At 40.3% G+C, this 27,372-nt stretch overlaps 1 protein-coding gene across 5 annotated transcripts in view; it reads right to left on the minus strand.

The window, feature by feature from the left end:
- Positions 1-27,372, minus strand: part of ADD3 (adducin 3) — a 64,904-nt gene that overhangs the window by 23,873 nt on the left and 13,659 nt on the right. For 3 of the 5 annotated variants that reach the window (XM_027692119.1, XM_027692115.1, XM_027692118.1), the window contains exon 2: positions 3,699-3,922. In XM_027692119.1, coding sequence (XP_027547920.1) covers positions 3,699-3,893 — 195 coding nt within the window. In that variant the 5' untranslated portion in view covers positions 3,894-3,922. Of the gene's footprint in view, positions 1-3,698; positions 3,923-8,362; positions 8,679-23,719; positions 23,813-27,372 lie in introns of those variants that run through there. The other 2 variants (XM_027692117.1, XM_027692116.1) reach the window with 2 other exon arrangements.

Consider the following 27,372-nt stretch of genomic DNA (forward strand, 5'->3'; position numbering starts at 1 on the left):
TTTCCTGCCGGTGAGAGAGTTGTTTCACAGGGTGTCACTGCACTGGAAGCAGCGTGGCACTGCCACCTGCCTGCAGAAACACACATCACCTTCCCTGGCTCTGGGAGGGCTGTGGGGATTTTCTCCCTTCTCTATGTTCATTCAGCTCCTCAACGCTGAACAGATTGTTCAGTCTTCACACACACCATGACTGCACAACCATTGCCTTTCCCTTTTTTTTTTTTTTGATAGTCTTTGTCTTTTAAGAGTTTCTGGTTGCTATGGTGAGGGCACCAGAGAAATGCTAGAAGGAAATGAAGGCCAGAAGGACTTGAATACCATAACTGAAATAAGGGGTCTGATGGTGCAGCAAATACACGTTTACTCTTTGAAAGACATAGTTAATCTGTATAACAAGCAACATATGACTGTTTAGCATACAGACAAAACTGTTTTAAACTAAGTTAAGTTGGAAAATATTTTAAAAAAACCAAAACAACCAACCCATCTTTTCAAATTTTGGATATATTATAGAGCAAGTACCTCAGACCCAATAAGCAATAAAATCAGTCCACTGAAGAAATGCAGTACCTTTCCTTTAAAAATAACAACACACTACCTGAACCTCCTCAAACTGAAGACATTGCTAAAATAAACCTAAATGGCTTTATCCCAAAGATTGGCCAGCAGTATCTCTGGATGCTTTCAGGCTGCTCAGACCCAGCTGATATTAATTTCTTTCCACCTTTCTAACAGACACAGAACAGCAAACATGTGAGTGCTATCAGATTCTCCAGGCTGTCAGATGTTCATGGGCTACATGCAATATTAGGCAAACACGCCTGAGAACTCACTGATAATGTCAGGACATTCTCTGTGGGCAACGGTCATAAAACTCCTATGATTTGTTTAAGGCTTATTATGAACAGAATCTGAGACATTAGCAAACATCAGAGGTAATGGAAATAGCTTTTCAGTAGCTTTTAAATTATTTAATTCAGGAAAGGGAAATTGCACATCAGAGAGGAGTAGTCAGACTGCACACTAGTATGTGACCAAACAGCACATCAGAGAGATGCAGCAGTTTGATGTCTCAAGATGTCTGGTTAGGGCTGTAGCCCTTGCAATAACATGCACTGAACAAAATATACTGTGGTTCCTGAAATATATTCTCTAATTTATTTTCTTTCTACAGGATTTAGATTTTCCTACTTGAAAGAAAGAAAAAAGCTTGTTAATAAAACCAGATTAAATCAATACCTAAACTTCCTGCTATATGACAGTGATTAACCCTTCAGTTTTGCACCTTTGCTCGGAGAAAGAGCATGTTCAAAGCTCACCTCAAGTCCATACATGCTTGTGTATTTTTAAGACAGTTACTATCTTTGCTACATACACCTCATATTTACTAATACTTGCCAGAATATGAGTCAATGACTATTTCTCTGATCTGAATCCATATATCAAGACTTGGTGCAGATATGAGTGCATATATCTAAGACTGGGTGAAGATTTACCATCAAGCAAGCTCTTTTTAAAATGTTTCTGACAACCTCTCTTCCTCTTCTTCTAAACACCTTCAAATTATATCCTCCTTGTCAACTGGAATAATCCAGAAAAGCAACACAGTTCTATGAAAATGTCTAATGCAATGTAATTCTGCAGCTATAGAACAAAAACACTAAGTACAATACTCATCAATCAATCCTGAACCTGTGTTACACAGACTGATAACAGGAAAAATACTTTCTGGACATTTTGTGATGAATTTTAAATTCAGGAGATCGAGGTAATTATTTTCAGTCCTGAGTCTCAAGAACAGTATGGTCTATGGCAGCGGGAATGCGGAAGAAATACTGCCCCTTCCATCCTAAAATCAGAAAATCAGTTGTGCAACTTGCTTGATGGACATTTGGTCACAGATTCTGTAGAAAAATGCTTTTATTTCCTCACACAAGAAATCACAGCAGGGTTCGTCTAAATTTTCTATATCAAGGGAGAATAAAAGGAGATACTCGAGGGGAAATTGCAGCTCAGACGACTCCTCTTCGTGCCTGATCACACACTCAGCTCCCACGTTCCTGTTTTTCCCTGAGCCAAGCAGGCAGCAGGCCCCTGGCTTATTTGGACAACTGCTCCCTTACACAACAAAAACTTGCAACTTACTGGCAGCTCCAAACAGACACTTTCCAAAAAGTGCTGGGCTCAGCTTCTCTTGCAGCAGGACACTAACAGCAGCCAGCAGCTCTTTGTCCCTCAACCTCCTATTAAAACAGTTACCTAAACTCAGGGGTTGCCCCTCTTCATACCCCTTCCTAAAATCTGCACGCTGACACTACATGTATTGAAAAAAACACCACAGAGGCTGCAGCAAAGGGACATTAATTACATCTGGCAGACTTGGCAAAAGGTGCCCCCAAAATACTAATGAAATAGTTACGCTCATCAGATTCAATACTGCCATCAAAAGGACCGAAAAACAACACACATACAAACACAAACAAGATCTCTCTAACTTATTTTTACCTCTTAGGCTAAAGATTTAGTCTTTGCTGTGAGTCCTGGCTATTCATTATGTGAATATTTTAATAGGAAGGGGGAGATTCTGATCACATTTTACAACTGAGTGTTTAACATAAAATTATCATGATTTAAGCATTATGCAATACCTCCTTAGAATATTTGCTTTATAAAAGAGCCTGGTTGCAAACCCAAGCTTGCACAAATTGACTTGAAAAATAATAAATTCCTTAGTCAACAGGTTCACATTATACTCAAAGCAACACACAGATCCAAGAGACACTCCAGGACAACACTTTAGCAAACAATCCTGTTATTCATGGATGACTATAATAGAGTGATTACTAACAGCTGTTTGCAATCTTATTACATATGGAAAAGCTTCAAAAAAAGTTACAGAAGCAGCACCCCAACTTACAGAGGAACTGAAGAGAGAAGGATCTGTAAAGCTACTTAACCCCTTCTCAGTTCCCATTATTCTCATTACTCAACACCCCCACAGGGCTCACCCTCGCACAGGCCTTGCTTGCTCCCTTTGGCTTCAAAATACTTAAGGCAACAGTATTACTCTCCAGTGTATTCATTGAGTTAACCCCAAAGAATACAGGCATTAAAATATAAATTAAAGCTACTATGAGTGTGGCTCAATAGATGTAATAGAATTATATGTAGCCTGCACAAGTATCGAACTTACACAACCAATAGATGAGTGGCAATATGGCCGAGTACAGGTATGATTACCCCCAAGGACATAAAAGGAACACACAGTCTACCTTTTAAATAAACTTAACCCAATCATAGATGTTAATTAAAGCATTCTTGATGCAAAGGTTAGGTTAATATTCAAACCCAGAATGCAGAAACCAAGTAATGCCCTAATTTATTTCTATTTGACCGATGATTCCTTCACTCTCTTCCCTGCCCCTAAGTTCTAATTAAGTACCCTGCAGCCAGCCACATCTTTTTGTAATACTGCAATGGAGCATAAGAACATAAGAGCACCCGGAGAAAAAACAACACAATAAAGGGTGCTTGTTCACAGACAAAACACTATGCAAACAAAATGCTGGATAATCTCTTTCGTGATTCTTCTTAGGAGATGGTCCAGAGATATTCTATCTAGCTGTGACACAGATTTCTTTTTCTAAGTCTCCAAAAATAACACCCTTTCCTTTTTATTCCCCCTTAATGGCACTCACAGGGCTCTGCAGTATCTGAGTGACTCTCTTCCTTTGCTCCATCATGTTGAAGTCCTGTCTCAGGTCAGGAGACATGTTTCTCTCCCGGAGATACTCTGGGTCGTTCTCATTGATGCGATCAAAGTACCGCTCTTTGTGAGGCATCGTGGCCGGGGGAGGAGTAGTGACCACCACCTGACTGGCATCAGTACTCATGCTTCAGCAGTGCAGAGGGCAGGTTTCACCTGAAACATGAAAAAGAGGGAAGAATGGTTAACAATTCAAAGCAGGAAATTGCATATAACTTTGAAGTCTGGACACAACTAATGCTCTTTTTCGTGTCCGCAGAACACCACCTGAAATGAAAGGAGAACATGTGAACAACAGTCATAATCAGAAAACTATGGAAAAATCCTAGAAAAGTGTTTAAAACCCATTAATAAGTTTTCTGATAGTGCATAACCATCTCTATTCAAGTTTAAAATGAAACCCTAACAGAACACAATTAAGAATCAAATTTGAAATGACCATTATATATTTTATGACAAACATTCCTGTATCATTTTAGACCGCACTTATCACCCCCCAAGGTTTTTATATAGTTCTCCTTCCTGAGCTGTTCAAGCAAACACACCCAGAAAACAAGGCCTCTGTTTAATATCTGCTAAGAGCTCATCTCCCAACTTGAAGGAAGACATTCCTCAATTACAGCATTTCCAAAGCATCTCATAACTGCAGCTTCAAGACAAGGCATCAGGCCACTCAAAGACCACCAGGAAATTTCTGCAGAGCTCCAGCTGGTGTCCGTACTTTCAGGAGACACTTGGAGACAACTGCAGAGAAGGTTATATCTTGGGTTACACAGGATTGAGGTTACATCCATGGCAAATACCTGAGTTTTAGTTTTTCTCCTTTTGTGAGCAATTGTATGCAAACATTCTCACTGAAGCTCATCACCTTAAGAAAAAAAAACACCCCAAAAACTTTCATGTCTTGATAGAAGGCTCAAAATCTCATTAAAAAACCTGATAAGCATTTTTAAACACAAACAGAACTGGATCAAAAGCAAAGGAGAAGACACCTGTATTTTCATACGAAGAATAAGGCTCAGAAGCACACTTAGGAACACGATTCCTCAAAAGGCTACTGAAGAGGGATGCTTTCTCAGGTTTGAGGAACAAAGAGAAGCAAGATTTGAAGGAAGAAACAGTGCGTTATGAAAATGCACATTTTAACATGCAAATATCTACATTCAATAATATATGTAATACAAAAATATCTGCATGCAAATATATTTGGTATGTAGATAATTCACATCTTCAGAGGAAAAAAGCCAAAGTATTAAACAGTGTGGTTTGACATTATGGTATCAGTGGTTTAAAGTGTCCTTGCTCTGTGGCACAGTTCACCCATCCCTCATTAGGGTCACTGCAAACACTGTTTGGGGTATTCTGCAAACAGTGGAGCATCTGAACTGCTTCAACTATAACCTCATGTATTTTACAGATGAAACACTGGGAAGCCCTGTCGAAACCAGCTCCAGCAGCCCAAGCCCTCCTCCTGCCTGCAGCAAGTCCTGTCGGTCCTTGTGCTGCACCCTCTGCTGCACAGCCACACCAGGAACGAGGCTGGCAGGAGGATGCAAATTGGTTTTCAGCCAGTTTCCCACACTGATTCCCAAACGGCTTTGCTGACACAACGCAAGGGAGAGTACAAGGATGAAATCCTGGGTCACTGCAGCCCTGCAACCAAGTATGAAACCCCAGACAGAAAACAAGACAGATACCACCTATGGAGCTGGGAAAGCATTAGCAGCTAAGAGCCAAGACAACCACATCTACAATTTTCTTGTAAATTTTGGATTCAGATGAAATACAACAGTTTCTACAGGTTGTAGTTGATTTTGCTCTTTCTGCCCTCTTTTTTTGTTTTGTTTTTGAGAGAGACACACACATGTGATCTGGGATGCAATGTTATCCAGCTGCACACACATAGCTCCCAAGAGGTACCTGGCATGCTGGATGAACATACCACGTTCTGGGATGTATAATTCACATCCTGCAGACAAGCTCCATGAACTCTGATGGCTTCATTCCAGAGGCTGTGGAAACACATTGGTGAGTTTTTCATTTGGTGCTCGGGTGCAACACGAGTTCACTCAGCATTTGCTGACTGACCGCCGGGAAGCCTGGTATGTGTGATCAGTTTGGGGATGCTGGGGAGAAAACAAGGGGCTTGCTTCAAGGAAGTGAGGGTTTGGGAAAAATCTAGTAGAGGTATAAAAGGAGCTTAAGTTTTTCTAAAGAATTAACTATTGCCTTTCCCAAGTGGGAGCGCTGAAGCAGAAGGATAAGCCTCCTGGGTTAGTGCCTGGGACTATGATCACTGCTCAGCTTAAGAAAGATACCTTATAAATGTAACCATGTATTAGGTCTCCACTCCTCTAACCTCAGTGTACCTCCTTCTTTCTCCCCCCACTCAAAGTGATGAGGTTTAAGATGAGAAAGAAAAAAAGCATCAGGAGAAAACACAAGACCGTGAGCTCTCTTGCCAAATGCCACAAGGTTGAAGAGCTTGGGACCAGACTCGTCATTCTACACTGTTCTCCATTTCCGCTGGGCTATGAACCTCCATCTGAGCCAGAACAGACACTTTCCAGCACCTGCAGGTAACTGAAAGCAGTCTAGAAATGCAGATTGCAAAAATCTTGCTTGAATTGGTGACTAGCTGTGACTCCTGCTCTTTTCTTCCTTCCCAAGAGTCGTCTTATCTGATTGTTTTTTTTCCTAAAATGCTCCTGAGTCCCGTTACCCCCAAGTAGCAGACTTGCTCAGCTGCTGATCCACTCAGTTGACTGGATCAACTACACGCATGTCTGAACTTCAAAACAAGCTTATTGTTATTATTATAGGTTTACAGGGCATAATTAGTTCAAGTCCGTTACTTTACAATTCACTCTTACAGTGACAGAAAAGCCCATTCATCTGTAAAAATGACACAAATGTGGCTAGCAAAACCTAAAATCCACAAAAGAGATTTTTCTAATTGCTTTGGACTTTATTTTTTCCTCTTTCCTTTCAGCCTGGTTTGTTACCTCTAGCCATTAAGATTATAACATTAAAGTCCTTGTACTACAACCCCCCCTCCATTACTGAACATAATATGGGTATTGGGTCCAGTTGTTCTTATTAGGTCTGGTTCAATGCCTGCTCTGTTGGGCCCAGGCTGACTCTCATATAACCCCTTCTGTATCCAGGAAATTTTTTAAACAAATCAGCCATTCTTTTATTATTTATTTGCATCATCCACTGATTTCTTTTTAAGAAAGAAGACATTTGTTAAAAATGTGATTGGTTTTTGGGGATCAAAAAATCAGTACCTCCCCTTCTCAGCACAGAACTGGCAATGACATAAAAGTAAGTATTTGCAGAAAACCCAGATCCCAAAATCTATGAATGGTGATAGAGGATCCTCTCCCCCTCCCCATTTCTTTTTTTTTTTTTTTTTTTTTTTGCAAGATACTTTTGCCTAGAAATAAAATCAGCTTTGCTGCAAGGCTGCTTTTAGCTTTCACCCCTTCCAATGATGTGTTTATGAGGTCCCACCTTCCTAAGCAGTACTAGCTAATGTTTCTTCTGTATGCTCAAGAGTGGTTCCAAGGACTGGGGGGCACAAGTAGAAATGACAGACCCTATAGCAACATGACACTTTATCTAGACAGGTCAGAAAGGACAAACACAGAGAAATCAAACAAACTAGGATCTGATTCTATCCTGGTGAGAGACACCACTCTCGCTCAGCTGAGACACAATTTAAGCCCACATTTTGGCCTAACATGCACATGCTGACATGCTAAAAAGAGATTCAAAGCATATGGAAGAGCAAGTTCCCCACCCATGGTTCAACTGCTCCAAAGGGGACAAGAGAAACTAAGAAGAGCAAGTCAGCAGGGATAAATTTTTTTTACACAGAATCTTCACGTCTTCTGAAAATACTTTTAGGGACCTGTGAAAGGAAGAAGCTCACAAGCTCTTGCTACAAAGTAACTTGTTAATCTAACTCTGCTTCCCCCTTCTAATTCTGCCCTCCTGGTTCATGCTGAACTCAATTCTGATACAAAAGAAAACAGGTCGTGTCCTCCCGTGCTTTGATGCCTTATATAGCTCATGGGTTTGGCCTCCATATCCTGTTCTGTATTTTATACTCGTAACTGGGCTAGAGAGAAAGTAGAACATTCCCCCTCCCACCCCATCAGGAAACTGTGTATCTCTCCACTTAGGAGTAAGTTCTATTTAACAAAAGCTTCCAATTTATTCCAGGAACTTGGAACTGTTGATTTTAGGTTGCAACATTACATCCTGAGCATCCCTATCTGACACTTTGTATAATCTAAGTAACATGCTGTGCTGCTTTTGTTGCAAATAACTATTTTGAATGTCAAATCACAGAAAAAAAGAAGATAATAATGAGGTCAGAGAAACAAGAAGTACTAAAGAAAAAAAGTGCAAGAGACCAAATGCAAGGAAAATTTATCTTGCCAAAGAACTCCCCAGAAAGAACCGACTTGATGTATTTATATCTTTCATAATGTACTGAATGTATATAAAAATAAATACCACCACAAGACAGAGTAACAGAAAAGGGACCAAATCATTACATCACCTAGCAACGGAACATTAACCTACCTTTTATGCTGATTTTTTATGGCTGGTTTCAGACATCTCCATTTTCTCTATGCAGTACAATCCATCTTATTGAGAGTTTCCAGCCCTGCAAACCTGCAGTGTGTGCGCTGCATCATTAACCGGAGCGACCGATCTCAGGTCTGAGCACTCGAGCGAGACTACACTGCATGTGAGCAGCTCCTTTTTAAGGAGCACGTTGTGCTATTCTGCTCTCGCTATTTCTCGTCTGCTTGTTTTTAAGGAACAGTCTGCTCTTTCTTCCCCCCACCCTCCAGTATCTTGTCTGCCAGGAGACTTGTTGGAAGCAAACTGGGTGTCTCTTGATCTCAGTTCCAGCCTCCCTATGAAACAGGCAGGTTCCAGTCTGAATCAAAGACTTGGCTTTAGAGAACACCTCCAGCTGCGTAAGTAAGCTGGCAGAAACACACACACTTAAGGAATATGAGGGAATGCTTAACAGGGACAGGGAAATATGCAGGAGAATATGGACCGAGAAAAGCACCACCAGTGCTATTTTCTTGCATTAGAAAGTCAACTATTCATCCTTCCTCACATAAATCTTAGTAATGACATAGAATTGAATCTCTTTCAGGGCAAAAAATGTAATTAATTTTTTTAGTCTCCTGATCAGGACATCAAATACTATAAATATCTGACAAGGAGCTGACAGATTTTTTTTTAAAATCTTTTTCTTTTATTTATGTTACAATGGGTTTGAGTTTCATTTATACATCTTACTTTATACACTGTTCAGACATTAGCATTTTCTAAATGCAATTTGTGGAACTGAAAATAAATAGATAGGTAGCATTTGTTCAAAATTATATTAACTGATCTTACTACTACACAGTGATTCTGCATGCTGGCACTCAAGCCAAACTACACCCTTGAATTGACACAACATAGTATTTGCATTAAAAAAAAAAAATAGTCGTCGCACCTTCTCCCAACCTCCCCAGCCATTCCATCTTTCTCCCTTTATCACATCTTCATATTCATGCCAGCAAAAGCTTCCAAGGTCAGATGGTGGAATGGGTAGGAAAAACTACTCTATGGCTGAGTTGCAGAGGTTTTTTGCTTTTTGGTCTGGTTTTTTTTTATTTTTTTAAAGTGCTTTTATTTTTCAGCTGTAACAGTTCCCCTGCCAGCTAATTGCATATCTACACAAATGTTTGTTCTGAAACAAAGATAATGATGATACAGAGGTGTCTAATACCACTTCTTCCAGTAGCAATGCAGCCATAAACAATTTGTCATACTACAGCCCAAACTAGTTACTAATCAAATATTCTAATTCAACGCTGCATATTTAAGTCCTTCTGCTTTTGAACAGAGCAAGCTAACGATTTTATTCATCTCTTTTCAGACACCACATTAGAGAGACTATAGGGCAGTAAGATATATTTTTCCTAAGAAGTAAGAACTTGTGCGTATTTGAACACAGTTTTTGTGTTACTGTGTTAAAACTAAAGGATTATTTTTGCCCAATTCTATAGTGCCATGTTAAAGTCAACATGAATATTCAAGCTGTGCAACTCACACTTTACTCAGCATAAGCTGGAACTGAGCCAGGTACTCCTTATTGTCAAGAAGTGAGAACTAAGAAATTGCTGAAAACCATCCAGAATATGAGGGCTACACCTCTAACTGAAGATGTGACCTTTTTTTCCCCCTTACAGAAGCCTCCTTATAATGCACCCAGACTGTAGCAGGTGCAGTCTGCACCTCCACATTTGCAGGCCAGCCTGCCAACATTTTGCAGCACAAGCAGCGGGGGAAAAAACCTCCCAAGCCTAGAGTGATGGTTTGATGTATCCAGTATGCTCTACCACATGGCCTTAAATGCTATTTGCACGTGTTGAGTCTCATAAGTGAACTTGCCTGCTTAACCCTGTAGCCCCAAACTACTTCATTCATTCACATTTTAGTATTCCTTCACTGCTGCGTGAGCTTTTCATGATGGAGAGAACCCTTGATGAGTGAGTTACACAGTTACCCTTTTTCTAAGAGACAGTGTGATAAAAGACAAAACTGCTTTCAAAAGCACAGCCACTAGAATCTAGTTTCAGGGTCCATCCTGCCTATTATGGAACCTCTTGTGCCAAGGGAAGGCTGTTTCCACCGCTGTGTGACACTTGAGCAGTCAGCAGCGTAAGGGCTTCCTTGCTGCACTCCACAAGATGTTTTCTTCTTGTTAAGGTTGTGCAGACAGTAAGAACATTTTGAGATTATGCTGTTCTGTACAGAGAACATTAAAGTCAGAACAAACCCCGTCACACAAGCAAACTGGTTACTGAGAAGTAGCAGAGGAGGAATCCAGAGTTAGTTGGTGAAATGATTCACACAGGTGACTCCTGCATCGCAGCAGGAAGGGGTGGCTGAACCAGCACTGAAATGTCAGAGTGGTAATGGGGGATTTGTGTCATATGCTGATAATTCACTATAAATCCTCTGTACTGCTGGACACAGTTTGCCATACCAGTTCTCTATAACTGTATGATAGAAGCAAGTAAGAACTAATAATCTGTAACTTTGAAGAGACACAACAGATTGTGCCAATAAAACCTCACTTTAAGAGAAGAATGTTAGTCACCCAGAAAAATCACATTGGTTTGTTTTGTCCCTTTCCCTAAACTTGTTCATTGATATTTTTTCTCTTTGATAGTTTTATTTCCTCCTTTTGTTTATTTGTTATTTTTAATAACTACCTGGTTTACTGAAATATACCAGAAACAGTTTGGAAGCTGATTTATATTTTGCTCATATGTAAATTTTATTTACTCATCTAAGTGTATGTCTTTATTTTGAAACAACATTAAGCTGCACTTTGGAGTGCTGATATTTATTTGTCACCTCTGCTTGGGTACACAGGGTGACTGGTCCTATGAAACAGTGTGGACAGAGACTATTTCTAAGGCAATTAAAAAAAAAAACCACATCTCCTTCAATTGAATAAAACCACCAGAACATCTAATACATTAAATTATTAAACTGTAAAATAGTTTCTGTACTCACTAGACTTGAAAAGCATGTCAGTCCTACCTCACACCTACTTTTCCTCTGTTTTTCTCTCATCTTCGATGTTATATTGAAATTCATGAAAAAGCACAGTAAAAAATTAGTTCTATGATGAGAATGTAAATTTCTCCTGGTTTAAGCTATTTTCATAGAGGAGCATTAATTAAAATTTCATGCAGAGGATGAGATCACTCAAAATATCTGAACATTGAGCTTAAATAATATGCTTCTATCCAAAGGCAAGACTGCTGTTTGGGAAGCGTGTCCTCATCATAGCAGAAAGCTAAGGACGTATTGGAGCTGCCAGGGAAAAGAAAACCTCTCCCTATAACATATGCAAAAAGCTGCTCTCACACAAAGCACAGATGCACTGAATGACAACAATAGAAATGAAGTTACTTCCCCTCCTCTAACATTTTTCATCTCACTATGACTTTGCTCCAGGATAAAAATTCATCTACCATTCACAGAAAACCCCCTCCACTGCTCCAGAGGATTTGGTAAGGACCAGAGCAGCATGAACGGCTGCAGATTTTCAAGTTGCAAGTGTTCTGAAACTGTTCTGAATGCAGAAGACCTGTGGCAGAGGAGCCAGCCAGCACAGCGATGGCAGCAGTACCATTGCTCTGGTCCTCCCTCAGCCAGTTCACAGGCAGCAGGAGTGTTCCACCTGCAAGAACTCAACCAAGTCTCCTCTGAAAGTGGTTTCTTTTGGCAAATCCAACTGAAGATACAAGCAGTGGCCCTCTCCCAATGCCACCTCGAAGCTTAGGCACTACAGGGAATAAACTATGCATCCAAATATAAACACCATGGGACCACAGGAAGGCCCAGGCCCTCCCAAGCTGCTCCCATCAGCACAGCCCATGTCAGAGCTGACCCATGGGGCAGAACTGGTGGGCTCTCCCAAACTGGCAGTGTATTTTGGCTCTTGCTGACCCTGCTTTGTTATCCTTCTTTTACAGAGAACACCATCTACCCACTCATGTCAAACCCATTTGCTAATAACAAATATTATTAGCAAATATTGACATACTTCAAAGAATCCATCAGTCATCTCAGAACTTATTGGGAATTAATGTCCTGTATTTACCCATTCCTGACACCAACTAGTGCAGAGCTAGTATCAATAAGGGATACAAGCAAACTACACCTACAGATCAGAAATAAGATTATTTATTTATGTTGGAACCCCTCAAAATAAAGTCAGGGAGCTTTAATCCCTAATGTGTATTTCAATTTTAATAAAAAAAATGAAATTAAGACATAAGACACATATATCAGTTTTCATGAGGAATAACTGCTTCTTCCTTTTGGTTTCAAGAATTCCGATGAAATGCAAATGCTGCAGCATCAAAGAAGCTTCAACTTTTGGTTCTCACGACCCTGTGCCTATTCATGCTCCAAGAGGACTCAGTAGATTACAAATGAGAGGGGAATAAGAAGGTAGGACAGTATTTTGATTTCATCTAGATTCAGAGATACCTGGAACATTGATAATGAAAAAGTATGGCAGTATTTTCTAAAATATCGCAACTTTAAGACACTAAAAAGCACTTTTTTATTCTTAAAGACTGATCTCCGCTTATCTACATAATCACTTGTGCTTAAGTCACCTAAAAATATTTCACAAGTCAGTAGACAACAGAGAGCTAAATTAAAAGATTACGTTCTGGTGGCACTTATCCGTATTAAGCCATGAAAGTACGCAAACACATAACCCGCACACAGACAACGGCTGAAAAATCCCCCTGAACCTTTGAAAAAGATGAAACCTCGGTTCCTCCACAGTATCAACTAAGAACTTCTCTGTGAGAAAAAACACATAACTGGAAAAGCTGATTGCAGTCAAAACCTTTTGTATTTTCAACACTCTTATTTCTCTTGCAAAGCCTCCAGCTTCCTCTGGTGACTCTTTTCTTGGGGTGTCCCTGAACTACACAGATGCAGGGGAGACAATTACACTCTTTATGCAGATCTACACAGTCATGGGGTAGAAGAAGCAAGTTTTTTATGTAAATATTTTTCTTAAAATCTCACTGACTCATACCAACCTGGAAAGCACTACCTGGAGTAATAAGGGTTGCTCTTGGCAATCTTCAAGAGCCCTCCTCGGTCACTGGTACAACGTGTGACCTTAGAGAGCCGGGAAAACTTATCGATGCCAAGGCACATGAAAAGCCTTCGTGATTTATGGCAGTTTGATTATCCTGAGAAATGTCATGGCCAAAGCAGCTGCCTCCTGCGTTTTGCTGGAGGGTCAGAGGCTGCGATGGTGGGCAAACCAGATGATCGACATGGGGCAACTGCTGGATTGCACAAATATTTACACGAACAACCGATCTCGTGTATGGCAGCACGCAGCCAAACCTTTTTATAGCCCAAACCCCTGGAATTCCTTTCTCTTCACATCAAATCCTGACCTTTACCACCAGCAACGGTTCTGTGTAGACCCCATTTAAGACCACCACTGTGCACTGACCATACAGAATTGCAGCTCAACACCCTCTGTAACTCGTAAGTGAGGAATGGGAAACCTGGCCAACAGCTAATCTCAGTAGGATATTTGTAACTGGAGGCTTGGGGAAAAGATGAAATTGTGCCAGGTCTTCGATCATAAAGTCTTCAGGACAAATTGTATCTTTATTTACATTATGCACCACACCCTGCACGATTCCCCCCAGTTCATCTCGGGACCTCTGAATCATGCTGACATAAATTTTAAATAAAGAGCAATAACACAAGTCACATTAATACACCAATATCAGCTTGACCATGTCAAAATAAATTGGCTAGCCTCTCAAAAAGGGAATTTTAACATTTTACTGACTTATATGTCATTCTCACATTAAACAGAAAACAACAGCATTTAAAGAAAGCTGATTTATGATAGTTATAGTCAAAAACTCTGAATATTTTAGATAAAACAACAATCGCATATGTTGATTTCAAATATGAACAAGAGGCTTAGTGGAAATGTTATAGCTGTCTTAAGGTTTTTAACTGGAATTTAAAAATAGTAATTTTAGGGATTGATGCCAGCCAAGTCCAGGCCTGACTATGCAGGAGGCACATTGCCATGAGAAGCATGAAAAAAACCCTAGGCAACTCGAGAAAAAAGCTACACCTTTACTTTAGTAAATGCTCCAAAAAGCAAGCTCAAATTGAGGTGTAGAGGGAAAGCTCTGCTGATAGGATTTTAACAGCTTCTATCAGCCATGGGATGGCATAAGGGACAAAAAACTGTAAATCACTATACCCAAATTATTCTGAGAAGTGTCTTCTGTCACCCTATTCAAGACTTGCTTTTTTACTGCATTATCAGACTTAATTTTGCCTTAATACATGGAAAAATTTTTTCCCTCCTTGGTCCATTTACAAATACGAATGTTCATGAATGTTAAAACATAACACGAAAAAAGTTAACAAACGCAGAATTTGATTTAGGTTATGGGGGCATCCCTAATACCTACAAAATTATTATCTTCAGAGGACTTAAGTTAAACACACCTTATGCTACAGTTTTTTGTGTTTTCTTGGCTGACTCAAGGCAATCCTGCCCCTCGTGTTTCAGCTCCCCACCTCTCAAAACACTATTCCCCCCTAGCTGTGCTAGCACACCTCTCCAGGAAGCTTGAGTCTACACTGGTTACACAAAGGGATCAGGGTTAAAAATAATCTGGGCAAGAAGGGCAGGGGAAAGTGTGGAGCAGAGGAGGGCCACAAAGGCCTGGCTGCCCTCACCATAAGTTCAAAAGGCAGCTACTTTATCAGCTGTGTTCAAAGCATGTTGCTTTAATTATCCTTCCCAGGGAAATCCCTAGGATTTACGGTGGTGCAGAAACACTTTTTCTGTGTATAGTCACATGGCTAATATTGTCTTCAGTTTGCTGGAAAATAATTTAAAAAAACGCCCAACCAATTACCTAACTAGTAAATACAAAAAATTTCATTTGCTTTCAATGTTTAACCTATATAATTATGTACATCAATCTCCACTGACTTGGCCTGAATTTGACCTGCTTCTTGTCTCTGCCACCTTTTGCTCATGGTACTCAAAAAGTAAATTGAACTTAGAGAGCCAAAGGTCTCCTACACCTTCAGGAATGGAAAGTTACTTCACTGAATCTCAAGCAAGCCTGTCTGAAGGCAGAGGGTTATTCTGGACTTAACCACAGAAGCAGACATGCCCAGAGCAGTAGCCAGCACACCCCTGAATGAGAGCTGAAGATTTACTAACAAAAGCTTTGGTAAGACGCACACTGCGGGGGTGAGTCAGCATCAGGCACAGTAGTAAGAGTAGTATTTTAAAAGTCAAAAGCAGAATATAGAAATATTTCATAATTAGGTTACTATTATTTTCCAGTGCAAGCAAGCAATTATCTACTGTTATCCCATAATTCATCTTCTCCATCGTTACTCATAAGCACTGGAAACTTGGATAAAATAAAGGACACTCTACAGCGAACAACTCTGGTATCACCAGACCACGGATGAATCCTGGCATGCTACGTCAAATCCTGGGGACTTGCAAGCATCTGTGTTGGTTGTTTCTAGAGTGCAAAACCAGCTGACATTAAACACTTGTCCCAGAGATTCACCCTCTCTTTTGTCCTAAGCAGTTCGTGAAGCGTATTTTCGTGTCTAAAAAGGAGAACAGAACTTCCTGGCAGTCAAGGCAGCACAAACACCATCCACCAGAGACTGCTTCAGAAGACACTTTATACTACTGCATTGGCACACAAATGAAGAAAAGCTTGTTCATGGTTTCTCCTCAAACCATGGACTTGAATGAGCTGCAGCACCAGTGGCTCAGAATCCCAGTTGCAAAGACCTCAGTTATAATTTTGAAGGCACATACAGCCTCTGATTGGTCACAAATGCAGCAGGAAGGACTCTTCCTCAAGTCCTTTCCTAGCAATTCTTCGACTTCTACTGTTTTTTGTTTGTAATTCCAAGAATATTCTGAAGCCAACAGATACATTAGATGGATCCATCTCCTAGATAAAACTAAAAACATAAGAGTTGTTTTATTTGAATTTCCAAAGCTCATTTGTAAACCAAGCCTATTTGTTTGTTTGCATTCCAACTTGTTTATATTTATATTGAATGCAAGTATCAGACATGTTACCCACGGGATGGAGTTCAGAGCCTGAGTGCAGAGAGATGTGGGGGCAAATTTTTCTCTCAACTATAACATTACGATTTAAAAGCAACAAATTTAAAAATCAATTAACAACTGTAAAAATTACATTGTTTTCTGAGCTATGGTGATGTTTATTTTTGAATATTTGAATAAGTCATGGAAACCATCCTGGGTAAGCGAAATTTCAGTTCATATCATAATTACTGATGATACAAAAAATGTTTGAGGCTAGACAGATCACATCTGCTTGAGGAGTGAAGGTAAGTAACATCTCTTCTAGGTCTTTCAGTTATTTTTTTCACTTACGTATTGGGCATTTTGTGGGGTTTTTTTTAAACATCTGTAAAAACCTAACATTGCTCAAAGCATTAAAGGTCTCCATGTTAATGCAAAAACATGCCAAAAAATACCACAAAACTTGATTAATAAAGTGCTGAATAATAGGTGATTAGATGCTTGCCAAAGGCTCATTCATGAGAGCTCTCACAGACGTGCTGGAATGTTGTGGAGGACGACACCGACCCAGGGCAGCCGGAGCTCTGGATTAACCACAGTGGGGATGTGGAGGAACCACATCTTTTTTTGGAACTCACTTCTTAATCCAAAGAGGAAAAAAGGAATCTGCAGGACTAATCTGGTCTCAGGAGTCTGATCTCAAAGGTTTCTGGAAGTGTTGGAGTGGGTGCTGCTTTTAGAGTTGGGTAGTATTTAGATTTATTTTTTTTTCCCTTCAAGATGCATTGCTCTAACTTGCTAATTCATTGCATTATTTTGGGCAGGAGATAGCTGGATTTCAAATTTTTTCCAATCTCAGTTATTGAGTGATGCTTCCAGTGTGCATTGAAACAAGCATGTCAGATGCCATTTGTGGGTTGCTAAGGGTTTTTCATTCTGTTCTTTTTAATTGCCTGGCAAATTGCTAAGGAATTTTGACTTCAGCCTGCCTCATCAGTATTGTGTTCTCTCTCTGTGATAAATTTTCAAAACTGATCAGAGTTTGTGCTGCAAAGCAGTCAGGATGAAGTGATGAAAAGCACACGAAGTTTTGTGCTATATGAACAGACTTGAGACTTCTGGCTTCAAATTTAGAAAACTGGAATTCATAATGAAAAACACTCCTACCTGGCACACAACCCCCATCCCTCACAGAGTGCAATTATACAATTATGCTATATGAAACTTGAAGAAAGGTTTTCATTACATCTATCCTGTGCTCATTTTCATGTCATATTCAATGTGTTGTTTGCAATTGTGTGATATTGGGCTAGAAGAATAGTGGTTTCTACAAGACTAACATGGACAGTTTATTTTTTTGAAGTTATTTTTATCTGTCACATTCCTGAGGCACTGGATACAAAGCTTTTATTAATTACACATCTGATATCTAAATAACAAAACATAAGAAATAAGTAAACAAACAAATCCATCCCTTCCTGGCCCCTCCTGGCATGGTGCAGCAGGTCATGGGCATGCCTAGCTGTCCAAAAGTAAGTCAGCAGTATGCTGAGCTAACAGCACATTCCACCTTTTCATTCTGTATTAGAAACTATTGCCCACAACAGCAGGTGCTCCAAGTTGGCTGTTTCATCCTTGTGTGGGATATCCACAAAAAGTAATTACTAAGTGCTGCTTTGTATAATTGAGACAGCACTTTCACAAGCTCAGAAACACAATTAATGCCAAGGTTACTTGCCTGTATTAGATGGGAATATCTTACACACCTAAGAGGTTGTTGCACTTTTTTCAGCAAAGCATGAAAACTTCTTTAGAACTGAGAATTTAAATTGTCTCAAATCTGCAAACTTGATTACAAGTTCAATTGATTATGTACACTGAGCCTGGACTTGTTCTTTAGTCACTGCCCTATGATCAGATGGAATGAGCAACTTGTACCTCTGTTGAACTCAGCATCGAAATCCTACATCTTTGTCTTCTAACCAGACATCAACTTTTGTAATGCACAAATGAATTATGTTTTTACCTTTGTACCAAGTTTGGCTCAAAGTAACCAATAGGTTCAAAAGATAAGTGGCAGGAATGAATATATGCATAGTGTGATCAGGTAAGATCTCAGGTTCATAGAGCAGCAGGTGAACAAGCAGCAGGTACCTGGACCTCTCTCTGCAGCAAAGCCCAGACATGAGATCAGCCATTTGAAATAACCTCTCATGAAAATTAAGCTGAAATTGTGAACAAGCACAATTTTGCAAACATGGGCAGTCAAATGGAAACTCAGATAATGCTATAGAAGAGTCAATAATTCTCTTTCTTCTTAATAAGTAGCATTTGTGCCCATGGTGGGAGTACTTCCTGAAACATGAACAAAGCAATAGGTATGCCTGGAAATTTAAATTTAAAACCAGCATGAACTCTCAAAGCATACTAAAGGCTAGCCAGTGTTAAAACTAGTGTCTACAAATAGCATGGGTTCATATTTCTAAGAGGAGACAAGCATTCAAAATTCCCCACGTGCCAGCGAGCAATGACCTGAGTTAGTTCTACCTGAGGAATAAAAGCACTCAACAGAATTGAGAATTGTACTAGTAGAGGCAGAATGGGTTGATTTTTTTTATGTGCCCTGTTCTTCCACTTCCGATTGCACCATTATCACTAACAGAAAGATAAATCAGTTCAAATAATGATATTCAAGTGATCGTATGTAAAAAAAACTAAAATGGAAAACACATTTTCATTGTTGTTCTTGCAGCTCATCTGGCCTCCTCAGTACAACCACGACAAAAGCTTAGACAAGGGCAGGGAGGGGGAAAGGAGGGGGGAAAAAAGACTAAACCAAAAATCTGAACAATTTGTTTCATAGGCTCAAAGTATCAGTTAAGAAATATAGCTGCTCTGAAACACTTAAAAAGAACACAAAAGGGCCTCTACAATAGTATAACCTTTGGCTCTGTCTGCTAGCATCACAGTTTACATGGTTTCCATGGAAACCCTCTGCAAACATATGAATGTGCTTGTTGCATTAGATGTCGAACAGAAAATCCTTTGTGGCAACTCTGGAGGGCCATGGCCAGTGCCAACCTCCCAGCGGAATAATGCCCTTCACTATGCCTTGCCCAGCAGGCTCATGACACACTCGCTCACATGGCACAGCTGCTGCCATCGCTTGTTTTTCCTCAACTGACATGAAAAAAAAAATTTAAAAAAAGGTGCACATCATAACTATTAAATATTTCTTCCCTCATGGACAGCCCATTTTATTTCTTCCCTCATGGATAGTCCGTTCTGCCCCCATCAGACTGATGGCAAAGTCTCTCTGGTTCTGGACTGTCAGATGCAACCCAGGAACTGCACAGTGAGGACTGACTGGGAGGCTTCCAGCAGGCTTCCAGTCAGGACATTGGGGAATACATTTGCATATTGAGTAGATAACTACCCAGGAAGGGGATGCCACAATTCTTATTATGTGTTAGAGAAAAACACATTTAAAAAATGTACATACTCAGCATACGACAGGTACACCAGTCCAGAAGATAAAGGTAGTTTCATCACCTTGTTAATTCTCTAAGACCAATTGACTTTCAAATAACTTACTGGATGGGCTCCTCCTTCAGCACAAGAGGCAGGAAAATTCTACCCAAGACAGACTGATGAGTCATCAGGAGGCTGGTTTCTTTATTTGTTGTTAAGGGTATGTGTGCAAGTGAAAGCTAAGGGACTAAGAAACTGGTTTCTGCTTTACAAAACAGGAGCTACTGGCAAACATCTGAATATTGTGTCCCTTCTGAATTTCCTCAAAATGCATGTCCACTCTGCAGCTCTATATATTTTACCAGCATTGAAATATGAGTGCTTCTAATTAAAATGCACCTTTAAGACTAATGGCCCATAGCTGGAACATACCTTGTTCATAGATTAAAACATTCCCCTACACCCTTATTCCTCTGAAAAAACAAATTCTTAGTACAGCATGTTAGATATTAGAAAAAGGTTCTTCACCCAGATGGTGGTTGGGCACTGGAACAGCTTCCCCAGGGAAGTGGTCACAGGACCAAACCTGATTGAATTCAAGAAGTGCTTGGACAACACAACATGGTGAGATTCCTAGGGTGTCCTTCACAGGGCTAAGAGTCAGACTCAGTGATCCTTGTGGGTCCCCTCCAACTCAGACTATTCTGTGATTCTGTGACTCTAATTTCTGAGATATCAATGGCATAATTTATCTAATTACTTACAGATGCACACGGTCTCAGGAAGGATGACATCTGCAAAGGCTACATTCAAGACTAAATCAGGTCTGTGGATGGATGAAACAGCCTGCTTGTGCCATTCTGTGTAGAACTGAGGAGGCCACCACCTTTCTGCTTGTGACCGGACAATTCACCTGCGATTCAGCCATTTCCAGCCCCTTGGAGTCACAGTGACAAAAATGAGCAATGTAACAGTTCTGTCATAAAAGCTGAAGAATGAAGGAAAACAGATTTTGTATCAAAAAGAAAAATCAAACCAAAGGCTTTCAGCTCTGCCAGCTCTCTGTTTCTATGTTTACTTCTCTCCTTTCCCAGAGGCAGCCCTGAGGGGAAGCCCTCTGTGCTCTCTCATGGTCACCCTCACCTCACACCCACCACCAGCCCAGGCCCCCACACACTGGCTGCCAAATTAACTCTGAAGGCAGCCAATCTCTCCTCTTTTAGCCTGGCCTGCCCAACACAGTAACACGGGGGTCACTCAAAGCCTGCGTTGTTCCAATGCTCTAATAACCCATTGTTCTGCCCTTGCCTCGGCGAGATAAAACGAGAGGCAGCGTTTTCTGAGTACAAGTGAATTCCCACCGTTGGCCAAGGGTTCGGCATCACATCAGGGCCAGCCTGTCCTGCGACTTGGTGGGGAGATGGTGGGTTTGTTTTTGTTAGCAGGAGGTGTTTGCAGGAACATCTGCTCAGGGAAGCAGTGGTGTGGCTCTCGCTATCATCGCCCGCAGGCCCTTCCCGCAGATCTGTGCAAACCCACGTTTGCTCCCTCTGCATGTGGCTCTCACTATAGAGATACTACACTGACATTCTCACGCCTAAAATCTGGCTCCTACCTGATGGATGTTTACGGTCTGCTCCCTGCCTTAAATTGCAGAAGGATTGAAAACCTAATGGTTGCTACTGAGCTACAGTAAATTTCCAAGGAGATGGGAGCCACAGCACAGGCTCAGGGCAGAGAGACTATGACAGTGGGGCTGAAGCACCTCCAGCATCACATCCACCACGTTACAGGTAGCAATGTTTAAGTGCTGGGATGGGAGAAAGGGTACAACAGGCAGAAGTTAATCCAACAACATTGGAAGTTATAAGATTGAGAAGTCACTTATTTTATATTTTCACCACATCCTCTTGTCCAATAACGAAGTTCACTAACGTCCCGCTAATGAGACGTCCAACTGCCCAGAACACAGCAATAATGAACGTGAGCTCTGTTTCCACCAAATCTACCAGAAAGATTTGTAAGGCTCTGCTTTCCCACTGACATGAACACATGACTCCCATTAGCCTTAATAAAGGAAGAGAGCATTCAGTGGGAGAGAAGTTTCCCAAGGTTGCATAACTGAACTGTGGCATGCTGAAGACGGTATAGGTTGCTAAGAGAAGTCAGCAGTCCCAAAACTACACTGACAGGACAAATTCTTTCATTACTTTCCCACTAAGCTGTTCAACTTTTGCCATAGTACGGAATTCCTTGCTTTACGTCAGCGAAAGTACTCAAAACTTTTTTATGCCAAAAAAATGGAAAACCAAATTTTTTTTTATGGAACAGCACATCAGGTAGCAGGAAGTTTAGATCCTATTTTTAGGATGAAAAAAACAACTTCAGATATGCACTTTCTTTATCTTAATGCATTGTCCCTACAGACTATTCTTGACTCCATGGTATATAAATTCTTACTTCTGTAACAATGCAAATTTGTTGACAGGATGACAGGTTAAAGTTTATCTTTCAGGCTGCTTCCCTTGCCCCAGTCACAAAATTCTAGTTATGTCAATTTATGTCCCTTTCAGTGCTCAGTGAGGCGAGGAAATGAACTGGAGTGCCAGAATGTGGAAACAATGCAAAAAACTAATGCCAGAACTGAGGATCTGCCTCCTAGGCTAAGCTCTACACACCCTCGCAAAGCTTTGGGATTAATACTACATATCTCAAAACTGTGTTTAAGAAAAACCTTAATTCTAGATGTTGAAAGTATGATTAATCTACTGAAAGTTAGAAGCTTTTTCTTTGTCTTTTCTCCCCAGTTCAAGTTTATAAGTTTACGTATTTTAAAAGTACTTGAGTGCTTTGCCTTGTTTTGTTGGGGGTTTTTGGTTGTTTGGTTTTTTTTTGGAGGGGTGGTGGAGGGGAAGGTGGGAGTGGGGTGGTTTTGGACATTAGAAAATTAAATTTTATAGACAATTTAAAAATTGTTGGTCGTGTTTATCATAAGAATCTCTCTGACATAATCCAAGACATTCAATGCTATTACAGTATACATTAATGAAGGCTGCCTTATGCACTCTGCTATAGCCTTAAATGAGAATAGACTTCTCCATTATCTATCACACTGTAACGACTTATACAGGAGAATATCTAGTCTGCTGCTAATCACCCATACTCACAGAAGTTGAACTATTTTGACACAATAAGCAGAGATGAAAAACATGCAACAACTGGTGTAACTGTGTAACCAATATGTGCTGCGTTCTAGAACCATGTGTTAAAATGTATCTTACAAACTAAATCAAGATACCTATTTGTACTCAGCTTTAAAAAAAAAAACAACCAAAACCAACACCACCACCACCACCAAAAAAACCCTAAAGCCAAACTCAACCACAAAACAAAACCAAACATATTTGATTTATTTTATTTCACAGACTTAAAATTAAAACCTCAAAGGTCCTTACAGCGGACCACGGTACTGCACCACAGCAGAATCAGCCCTGTGCCCCATGTGGTTGTGCACAATTTAGCTGCCAACATATACTCAAAACTCTGAGCCCAGTCCTAATAAGGCTCACGTTCTGGACTTAAGAAGAAGCAAAATCAGATAACATTTCCTTAAAAAAAAAACAAAAAAAACACACATAAAAAAACCCACAACCCAAACCACCCCATAATATGCAGAACAAGCAATGCTAAAGGAGTAACTGATTTATGGATATGTAGACACTAAGTACAGCGGAAAACTTCATTCAAACACAGAAATTGTAACTCACCAGCCATGTCATGACCCTGAAGACAGAAATCACACAGGTCTCAAACAGAAGACACTCAAAATACAAGACAATTTTCTGCAGCATCCATCCCCAACCCTTCTGTCAAATACACAACTGCAATAGCACAAAGCATCTTTATGACAGGAATAAAAGGCTCTTTAAATGCTCCTTTTATTTTTTATTGAATGAACCCACTCTTACACAAAGTTCGCTCAACGATGTCTCGAGCTTTAGTACTGCCAGATCCTGTATTTCATTGGTCAACTACGACTTGTAAGTCACATACAGAACAATCTGAAATATTTATTAATTGCATACAGTTTCTTCATGTAGCAAGTCAGGTGGTTGATTAGGACACTGAACTTATTACTATATTGATATATGTAGTTGTCAAGAAGATTAAAATCTTTTTGGTGTTTCACCATAACTGACCAAACACTTCTCTGCTCCAAGTCACTGGCAAAACCCAAAGGGAGTTTAGAACTAAAGCCACAGACTCCTCCCAGCTGCAATGTTAGTTTCAGCATTTTGTGTGGTTGACTCTTCTCACAGAATTAGTAATCTTTACTAACAGATTAGTAATCTTTCCTCCCTCCAAGGAAGCACATTGCACCACACCTCCCAATTGTTTCAGAAGTACACATATACAAAGACCACAGTTGAAAAAGATATCATCAGATGTGGTGAGTCCAGAGAAATCTTGTCCTAAATATTTTTCAAGTTTATTCATGAGAAAAGGGTGGAGGAAGAAACCACAGCTGAAAGATTCACAAACATGAACTCATTTACAGGTTTGCAAAGCAAATCATGCCACCAACCTGTCACGCAACCCAGAAGAAAACACAGTGCAGACTCTGGATCAAGATATTCACTGCTGGATGAAATTAAATTGCCCTGCTACTATATAAGTTCCTTAAAACTGGCTGGGTTTTTTGTCTCTCTTAATCTCTCAGTCAGACAGGCACTGGATTAAAGTGAAGGCAGAGCAGAGAACAACCAGTTTCTATATTTTAACAACTTCTTGCAATGCAGGGCAGTTAAGAGCACTGTTCTCATACACTGTTTAGTGCTTTGAAATGAATACAGTTGGTTACTGGCAACTGCAGCTCTATAATTTCTTAAATATTTACTAATAAGATACACCAGAGTACAAACCCCAGAACTGTATTCCTGATACTCAGACCTTTCTGTCAAAACACAAATAGACAAAAAGACCTTCTGGCAAAACCACTCCAGAATGCTTTTACGTTTTGGTTTTGAAGCACATATCTGCCTTTTTCCCCCTCCCTATAACACCACCCACTCTTCCAAACAAATAAGTATTCCAGCGTTGCACAGGAATTTTAATTGTTTCCATAACTTCTGTTTGTTACCTGCCAAAAAAGTACTTCATACGACAGATATGGGACAGGGTGCCTATGATACATGCATATTTATCAATGCATATAATACATATATGTTTTATCAAAACATATAAATACAGACATATATGCATACGTATAACATACGACTTATGTAACAGGTAACTTTTATATAGCTATAAAAACTAGAAGGCTTTCAAAGGGGAAGTCTTCATTCTTTGAAGTAACAGCCACAATTCAAATATAGTGACTCTCTGGCTCAGATTTACAATTGAATTACTACAGCTGAACTTCCTGCACACCACGTGAGCCAGACTTGGTTTGGTGTCCCCTGGTGTGCTATTAGCTGTGACAGACACAAGGTCGCAGCGGATATCCCTTGCATGGAAGGCTGAAAAACTAGGATGCACTACTTGGTACTGGCTGCAAGTACAGTCCCACAGATCTCTGCAGCAGTCTCTGCAAGAGTTTGGCTGATGTGGGTGCTGTGGCTGAAAGTCTGGCTCCTTTCAAGAGTTGTGTAATTTTTATTTATTTATTAAGATTTTGGTCTGTCAACCCTTCCTCACCCTGCACAGTATTTACCACAAATAATGGCCTTGGTTTCAGTGGGACCTTTGAAATATTTGTATTGTGGTAACAAGGCACTGCACAACACAAGCTGGTGGGGACATTTTCAGCATATTTGTACAACTTCATTTATTTAGTTATTAGGACCAGGCCTTAAAACAACAAAACCTTTTTCTAGCATTTGTTTAAAGAATCCATTCTGTGTATAAGACTATTTATAAATATACATCATGCAAATACTGTGTACTAGTGAAATACCTAGGAGAGTTGTAATTATTTTGGCAAAAGAGCTTATAGATCTTCCCCTGAGTAAACCGCATGGCAGCATAAGCCTGCTGGAAGGGGAGGCCTAACAATTCTGTAAAACAAAAGCACATTTAAAACAGTTTAATAAACAAGGCAAAAAAAAGTATCTACGGGACTCACAGGGTGGAAGCTCACAAAATATTATCTTCAACAATAGGTACCACACATTTTTCCACTGATTTTACAACTAAATCCAACAAGCCGCAGCTTCTGACAGCATTACTGCTCAGAACCTACTTTTGACAGCATTTTTTGATTTGTGATGGGCGGTTTGTTTTTGCATTGTTATGGGCTGGGTGAAGCCTCGAGGCAGACAGGCAGCCCTGTTGATAACATATGTATTTTCCAACCCTGTGATAAATTTCCCATAACTGCTGGCCTGGAACATGACTTTCAGCAACTTGGCTGTTCCACATTTGGCTAAAGCAGCCTCAGTCCATTTTGTATAATAGCTCCAAGACTGTAGATGGAAGACAACCATTTTCTTAACAGCTTGCTTTCAACACTCAACTTCAGACTCCTGTTTTCAGAAAACAATGACTATTGCGTTCAGAAATACAAACCTCCCCAAATTTCAAGCTAGAAATTCAAAGTCAGAAATTACTTTTGGAAGGTGCACTTAGAATTTGAATATCAAGGTCAACATTGCTGGTTGTTACAGTTTAGGAGGGCTTTTATTTTGTATGCAAATCCTAATCTGCATATATATTTTCAGTGCTGTTACATCACTACCACTGAGAAGGTCTGCGATGTTTTCAAAGCCTAAAAAACTTGCCTTTCACAGCTGCAAAGGAAATGACAAGAGAAGAAAAACACAGCCAGTGTATATCAGCAATTAATTCTGTCCACAACTGCCCAGCTGTTTGCTCATGGAGGAACCAGCCTGCTTCCCCTCTGAGCTTTTGCCATTGAAAGCTGATCTGGCACTTTCAGAGCCGTGGGCTGTTGGTAACACGTCAGGAATGCGCGCGAGATCACACGGAGCTGAGGAAGAAGAAATGAAATCCAGACCGGAGCGCTGAGTATCTGTGATATGAGGATAAAGTTATCTGGGGTAGAGGGCGGCAGAGGGGGAGGACGGGGAGCTGCCAGCAAAGCCAGGCTCAGCTTGCAGGATGGACAGGACTGTCATACTGGCAGAGACAGGGTGGGATGGCCTCAGAAACCCCCATATCTACATCAGCTCTGCCAAGGTGGTTTTACACTGGCTGATGTCAGACAGGTAGATTTGGGGGCACTTTACGAAAGCTGTCACTTTTACTTGGGATCACGCTTTCCCAACAAAGTTGCTATAGAGACATGGTTTCATCTATGCCAGAGTAAGACTTCTTGGTAAGTAATTACTACTTATTGGTAATTATTGCACCCCTGAAGCTCCAGAACTTAAGGCAGATTTCAGCCCTTTCTTTCTTATGA

This window comes from Neopelma chrysocephalum, unplaced genomic scaffold (assembly GCF_003984885.1).
Source record: "Neopelma chrysocephalum unplaced genomic scaffold, ASM398488v2 Primary Assembly neopelma1_85, whole genome shotgun sequence".
Classification (NCBI taxonomy): domain Eukaryota; kingdom Metazoa; phylum Chordata; class Aves; order Passeriformes; family Pipridae; genus Neopelma; species Neopelma chrysocephalum.